Source organism: Mesitornis unicolor, unplaced genomic scaffold, assembly GCF_000695765.1.
Source record: "Mesitornis unicolor isolate BGI_N332 unplaced genomic scaffold, ASM69576v1 scaffold28963, whole genome shotgun sequence".
Lineage (NCBI taxonomy): Eukaryota > Metazoa > Chordata > Aves > Mesitornithiformes > Mesitornithidae > Mesitornis > Mesitornis unicolor.
The window spans coordinates 34,613-41,965 of NW_010173081.1; the positions used below are offsets into that span (position 1 = coordinate 34,613).

Genomic DNA, 7,353 nt, shown 5'->3' on the forward strand with positions numbered 1-7,353 from the left:
AAGGTTTCCAAGAGAATTACTGATTTACAAGTATCAGTGACTGAAGCTACACAGAGGTAGGTGAGATCAGGAGTATTCCTTCTGTTCCTATGTATCAGCATCTTTTTCTCATCTGAAACATACATGCTGACATTATATGCGTTTCTAGTTCACTTTCAGTGGAAAATCCAACAGTAGTTTAAAATGTCAGTGAATATGATTTAAAATAATTTGTTCTGTGTGGTATTCACATTTCTGTTTTCTTTATATCTCTGAAGGTCTCTATCCTTGAGGCAAAACTGGAATGCTACAAAATTCAGGCCTTCTCTAAGACTCTGGACTTAGATTTCTATTAAGCCACTGAGTTGTCAAGACTGATTTTATCAATATGTAAACTGTTCTACTTATTCCAAAACAGAATACAGGTACTTTTATAAAGCACAATTCCTACTTTCAGACAAAGCCATAGCATGACCAGATATATTGCTGTCTAGTGAAGAAAGAATTTACTTAGCTAGTTATAGTGAAAATGTGTGTCAGATCACTTATGGATAGGCCTACTTATTTTCCAGGGAAATGATGGTTCATCTCTTTAATTTTAATGTTTGAAAGAAATTTCAACATAGTTTAAAAGGGATCATGCGTAGAACTAACCCCTGGATACTCTAAAGACATATTAATTCTAATTCTATTTTAATTTCATTATACTGTCATGTAGCTGATTTTTCATATGTATTATATTCTCTGCTCTGATAAAGTTTATGAATTTTAATGTAAATTCTGGTAAAAATGTAGTATAAATAAATAAATACCTTTGAGAGGATGTTTCTTTTCAGCTTTTTCATGTCTTTCAGGTTTGTCTTTTTGAATTACTAGAAATGAGTACAAATGCATATTAGGAAAATAAAATGACAAAGAATGAGAAAATATTTCTAAAACACAATAACATCCCCAGAAATGTCACATTTTTTCATTATTTTATTTTTTGATTGTAAAAAACTTACTACTTCTTCTCAGATTCACACACTGGCATAAAAAGCTTCAAACCATCTGTTGAGACTCACCTAACCAGAAGATAAGGCAGCCACACAGATCTAAAACTTTGCAGGGTATGTTTATACTGCCTGTCCGGATGACACAAACTTACTCTGCTCAAGCTCTGAGCAGACATGGGATTGGTCTTCTCGTGCTCCAGTCAACAGGAAGCCATGTGACTACATTTGTCTTACAGAAAAGGGTTTTGCCTAGCTTGGGCTCACAGTCATACAAACACAGCCACAAGCCTGGTGCTCACTCCAGAGCCCAGCTCGAGTGAGTTCATGTCTGCACAGGATACACTGTGTAAACACACACACTGCTATGTCACAGAAAAGCTGTCAAAATTTTATGTGGAGGCTTCTATCTATCCTCTCTTGGTTGACATCCAGACATATTGCTGGAACAAAACAGCCTCGGGAGTTAATTATGCTTCTTTCAAGTGACAACTACGTAATAGCAACATCCTCTCTGACTGAATTCCAGCCTGTAATTGCTGCCTGTACGAGCCATGATTGATATCTAGACTTGTTTTTGTTATTTTAAGATAGATAGCTGTTTCTTGGATGACGTGTTTAAATAGCATTCATATCACTGAAGCTTTCTGGAGCCTTTAACAGGGGCTGAAGAAGCACCCTAAGTCTTTTTATTGAGGGTAGAGAAAACCTCCTCACCGTGGGGGAAGTAGCCATCTGATTTTCAGTGCGCTTGTTCCCTGAAGTTGGCCTAGACCTAAGCATCTTCACTTCCTAGGGACTGCAAGTGGTTGAAATAGCCCCTCAGCACTGCTGATAGCTGATCCAGTTTAGAGCAGACTCCAGACAAAAGGGAGGTGAGCCTGGTAATGGAGTTCACCCCACTGCTGGCAGAAATGTGCCTTAGGAAGCGCTGAAGGCAATGAGCACCCTGGCGCACTGAGATGATCCATAGGGACTTTGCACGGCAGGGAAACTGTTCAAGAGTGGTAGCATGTCTATAGTAATACTGCAGGACAGTAATACTGCTGTCCCTAGCTACAAAGTGGCCAAATTCTTCATAAAATTTTCCAGCCAGTGACTAGAGTCATGGCTGCTGTTAAACACATTAAAACTCTAAGTGATTATTTGGTTAGCTAGCGGAAGATAAATGGGTAAACAGGCTGCTGGCTGCTCATTAGGAATATCTCAGCGATTCTTGGAAGTTATTTGCTTTTCAAATCTACACAGACACTGTGGGCATTTATTTTCTCTGGATTACTTCAGTGTGATCTCACTTTATAAAAAAAATCCTACACTTTCAAGTTATACACTCGAGTAAAATATGACCAAATATCACTTTTCAAGGGAGACTGGGCAATGGCCACCTTTCAAAGTTTTTTAAAGCTTTAAACCTTCATTCCACTTTTTCTCTTTCTTCACTCCTACTTTATGTTTTACATTTCTCCTTAGAGTAAGGTCAAGTCAAGGGCTGATCTGTACTTTAGAATCTGATTGTCTGACCAGATCCAAATTAAACCTAATTAATTCATGTGTCACATCAGTATCAGAGTCATCTGAACGCCATAACAGACTGATATTAAGATATATTGCATAGGTTTTTTTTCAAGAGTTCATTGAGTAAAAGTAAGATGAGAAAAATATTGAAATCTAATTTCATTATAGAAATATCTGGCTTCAAAAAAACAATGCATGTAAAAAAAAATAAAATGAAAACTTTAAAGCAAAAACAGTCAAATGCCAAGCAAAAAAAAAAGTTAATTATTAAAATATGGCATTACAGGGCATGTTGATTGAATTTTTAAATCTGCATGTCCAAGTCATGGCTAAATATGGAATTATCAATCAAAAAGATACAGAAAATCACCTCTCATGCAAGATATTGCTTCAGAATATATATAATAATTAGTAGATATGTAAATCTTAACCAAAGCCACTCCTGCCATGGAGGAGAGTGCAAATCATGTGCTGAAATGAAAATGTTATTGCAGAAAAATAAAGGCAAGAAAATGAAAATCTATTTTTGGATGTGATGGAAGACCCAGACTGAGAGTTAGTTAGCACTCTCGCAGTAGGTCTGCACCAGATTGAAAACTGATGCACAAGAGAAAGCCTTTGCAGGCAATTTACTGAATCCCACTGTGGAGGACAAGACATCAAGGAATGCAAATACAATAGTCGTATTTAAATGCAGCTTATTTCTTCAGCTGCACAAGAATGATTTATAATTACCTCTGTGCATCAAAACAAGAGAAATAAGCAAGAAATATATGCAATATGAGCAAGACTTCACTCAGGGGCTGATCAAGGCCAGCTCAAGTAAAAGTGAGAGCACCTGGAAAATCAAAAATGTATACCACAGACTGCAAGAGCGTTATACTTTAAATGCTCATCTCCCCACTCTCCCAAACTATATAAACACTAAAAATCTAAAACTGTACATCTAATATTAATCCACAGTACTTTTAGATGGTGCTTTCTTTTCATGTTTTTCTGGCTTTTCAGGTTTCTCTTTGTGAATAGCTAGAAATAAATAACAACATTAATGGCTATTAGAAAAGATAAATATTGCATTTTAAGTGAGCAAAAGGAAAAAAAAGGTCAAGAAACACAACTAGGCACCATGGCTATCCATGTAAAGATGCAGAAAGATTGATTCAGCTGATGATGATGCTGAAACACATGATTTGAACTTTCAAAAACTCATCTGCCATCCCTGAGGCCTAGGAGAAATGGCCTTTCTGGCACAACGGTAATCCCATGAAAGAAGTTAGGTGTCAAGAGTCATACTTATTTATGTTGTTTACTGGTTCATTTTGTTTTGTTTATACTGTTGTTTATTGGTTTATTTTAGTTTATTGCTATGTTTGAGCTTTCTTGTTTGTTACTGTGGTCCATTTCTGAAGGGTTTGCTGAACTCCACATAACAACAAGCAATTTTCCAGTTATGAATGATTAAACACTGTAATTAATTACAATTCTAATTGCAATGGCATTATAACTAATGCTTGTTGGGTCTTTTTGTTTGCTTTTAATTTCCACTCTACAAATTGAAACAAAGTACACTGTAGTGACTAGATTTCTGGCTGAGGTTTCAGAATACACCTGAGTTGGGCAATAGTCACAGAGTGGTGGGTAGTCTGTCATATTCTCCTGTGTGGGTTCTCATTTGCTAATTTTTTATTATTTGTGTTTACACAGTAACTTGTCCACAGGTGTGCAGGACTGATATTTGTATGTGTTTATATCCCCTGAGGCACCCTAGAGGGACCATGCATGTGAAAACACTTGACTGTCTATTTGACTTCGGCATATGAGTTTATACTAAGAGCACAAAAATGTATGCTTGAGCATTGTTATGTACTCTCCAGCTTTGTGTTGATGTTTCAAGAGAAATTAATAATTGTGGAAAGTAAAGCAGTGCTAAATACCTATTTATTGCAAGTAACGACTTAAAGAATTAGTTCTGCCCTATTCAATGGCTATGCAACAGCCCTACAATGTACTGTCTTTAAGATGCTTTTTTTTTCCCATGGCCTGCCTCATTACCTTTGTTTACATTTTATCTTTTCAGGTTGTCAGGAGTTTTCCCTGGATGGCCATATTCCCTTAGCAACCATACTTTCTGTGAGTGTTGAAAATACTCAAGAGTTTACTGGGAGGTTATAGTAATCCACAGTATAAAGTATATTATCTCCCTTCCCCAGAAATGAATCGAACATGCAGAAGGAATGCAAAAGGCTGCTCAGTCTGTGTGTCTGAAAAACTTTATATTAACTCATGATTTTACTTATAAAGATTTTTTTCCAATCAAGGGGATACATAAATGTAAATTGAGTAGGCAATTAGTTTGGGGTATCTCAAAAAGTAAAATAAATGCTGATATTAAATCATTACCTGCGTGCCTTTCTTTTTTTTCAGGTTTTTCTTGTCTTTCCAGTTTGTCTTTATGTGTCACTAAGAAAGAAGAGATGTGTTCATATATATTAAAAAATATTGTGCAAGAGATTTAAGAATAAAAAAAAGTCTACCAAGGTAAACTTTAGGAGACAAAATGGCAAACTGTGTTATTCCTGAGCTATCCCGTGCATCTTTACCCAGTGTACACCATACTGCATGAGGGTGAGCAGACAACCGGCCAAAAATCTACTGCTTACCATCCAGGCCACGGTAACATGCCTCAGCTATTTACTGAAGTCACATCATTGCTGCAATTTTCTATCTGTTCCTGAAGACAGTTTTTCAGTGAACTGTCAAGGACTAAGGCAGAACTCACAGTAAAAGCTGCTACCTGCACTAGAAACTGGACATCACCTCAGCCACCCCATACTCTGTCAGGCAGAGACTCTGGAAAACCTGAGGAATAAACCTTTCCATAAAAACCCTGGAATCAATCCTGGAGCATAAGAGCATCACATGCAAAAATGACACGTCTGTCACTTGCCAGCTGGCTTGAAATGGATAAGCAGTAGTGGATATGGATAGCTGGTAATGGATACAGATAGCTGGTAATGGACACTCGCTGAGGTCAGGCCCTGTCAAATTATCTCAGAGCTGTAATTAGATGCCCAGTATGTGCAAAGTAAAAACCAACATTATGACAGTGGAACTGTATTATGCTATCCACTCATGCACATAACATTTTCCACTCACCCTTCTTAGGATTTCACACAATACTTTTCCAGACAATGGGAAATAAACATGCAGATTTTAAAGCCCTTCAGAAAAATCAGCTGTGAAACTGCAAGCTAGCTTTAACTCTAACCCCCATGGAGATGTTATGCCAGTTTAGCAAACTCCTTTGTCAAACATAAGAAAATAAGGAAGTTATTTTATTGTACTGTGAATCCCATATCTAACTGAAAGCAAAATAAGAAGGGTAGGGAATATTCAGGCTCTCACATTTTTTAGCAATACAGTGATGAAATACATGAGAATGAGTTCCTGACATAGCTGAATGAGTCACTTCTAAGTGATTGAGACACTTCTAAATATTCTCTGTGTTATTAGATAACTTTCCTAACTGTATCACAAAAGTTGAATTAGGAATTAGAATAGGAACTTATTTACTATCTCCATTGTCTAAACCTTGAAAAGTGAATAAATTTAAAGTAAAAAATAATCAGTTCAAATACATGGATTCATTGAAACTTCGGAGTCTCCTGGTCATGATACAATGAAATGGGCCTTAGAAAGATGCATATCCACAGTTATAGTTTTAAAATACAATGTACAGTCTGAAAGCAATGTTTCTTAGTACTGTGAATACAGAGAATCTGTACATGCAGTAGTGTTTTAGTAGTAATTGTAGCAATAGTTCACTAAACAAAACTATAATACATTCACTTTAAGATAAAATATGGTTAGGTAGGCAGAATATTAGTAGTAGCTATGACAATTTAAGGCAGTATAATAATTCTTATTCTTCACTGGCTTTCTAAGATTGACTGGGATAATGTTTTCCTCTTCTAAGAATCTTTAAAAAACATCAAGTACTGTTCTAGTAAATCAAAGTGAAGAGTTTTCTAAGTTTTCCACATAATAACTGGAGATGTCTTAATGGCGCATTTATATTTTAATATTGGACATTATAGTCTTTGCTCTGTAATTTTTCCAAATCTCAGAAAAAAATTTCTCTTGTTACCGTCATTCCATTTTCTAGTAATAAATATTCATTCTCTCAGAAACCTGAACTTATGTGCCTGTCATTAACCTCTAAAGTCAGTCTTGCTAACTAAATTTATTTTGAATCATTTATATAAAATGGAAAAGCTCCGATCAGAAACCTCCAATCAGAGACCATTAGAAAGGTGTAGTCAAGCACAGATTGCAGGAAGGTGCACATTCTCTTGGGTTGTGAGACTCGTGTTCTTGGCCTGAAATAAATCGGCCATGGCTGGATATTGGGTCTTTCTTTTTTGGGGTAATTTATTATGACCATTGATCTATTTACTCTTCCAGAATGGGTTTCTTTCTGCAGCCTGAGACTTCATTAATCACATTTTTATGTAAAGGACATGTTCTCACAAGGCTTAAAGTGTTTGGACAAGTAGGTATGATCCAACAAAAATTCCATTTTGCCAAAAAATCCCTCACAAGACACCAACTAGATGGTGACTCTTGGAGCCCAGAGCTAACTCATGAGTTGTGGGTAGAGATTCTGACTCCTATAACAGGCGAATCTGTAAATTGTTGTTGACATACACCAACAGCAAATTAGTAAATCCTCTCTAACTCCCTGTCCCCAACGCCTCTGAAATAAGTCTGGGGAATTTTTTTTTTTCTGAGGTCTCCGAAGCAGAATGCCTCCAAGGACCATGCCCTACATATTACATAGAGAGCAGTGTAGGGGAAAGGGACCTGG

General features: G+C 36.5%; 1 protein-coding gene across 1 annotated transcript in view; it reads right to left on the reverse strand.

The window, feature by feature from the left end:
- LOC104537658 (triadin-like) overlaps nt 1–4,946 on the reverse strand; it is a gene marked incomplete at both ends in the record, with an annotated part of 39,217 nt that extends 34,271 nt beyond the window's left edge. Inside the window, 3 exons of the mRNA XM_010180602.1 lie at nt 792–851; nt 3,453–3,512; nt 4,887–4,946. Of these exons, the coding sequence (XP_010178904.1) occupies nt 792–851; nt 3,453–3,512; nt 4,887–4,946 (180 nt within the window). The remainder of the gene's footprint in view (nt 1–791; nt 852–3,452; nt 3,513–4,886) is intronic.
- Nucleotides 4,947–7,353: the final 2,407 nt, after the last annotated feature.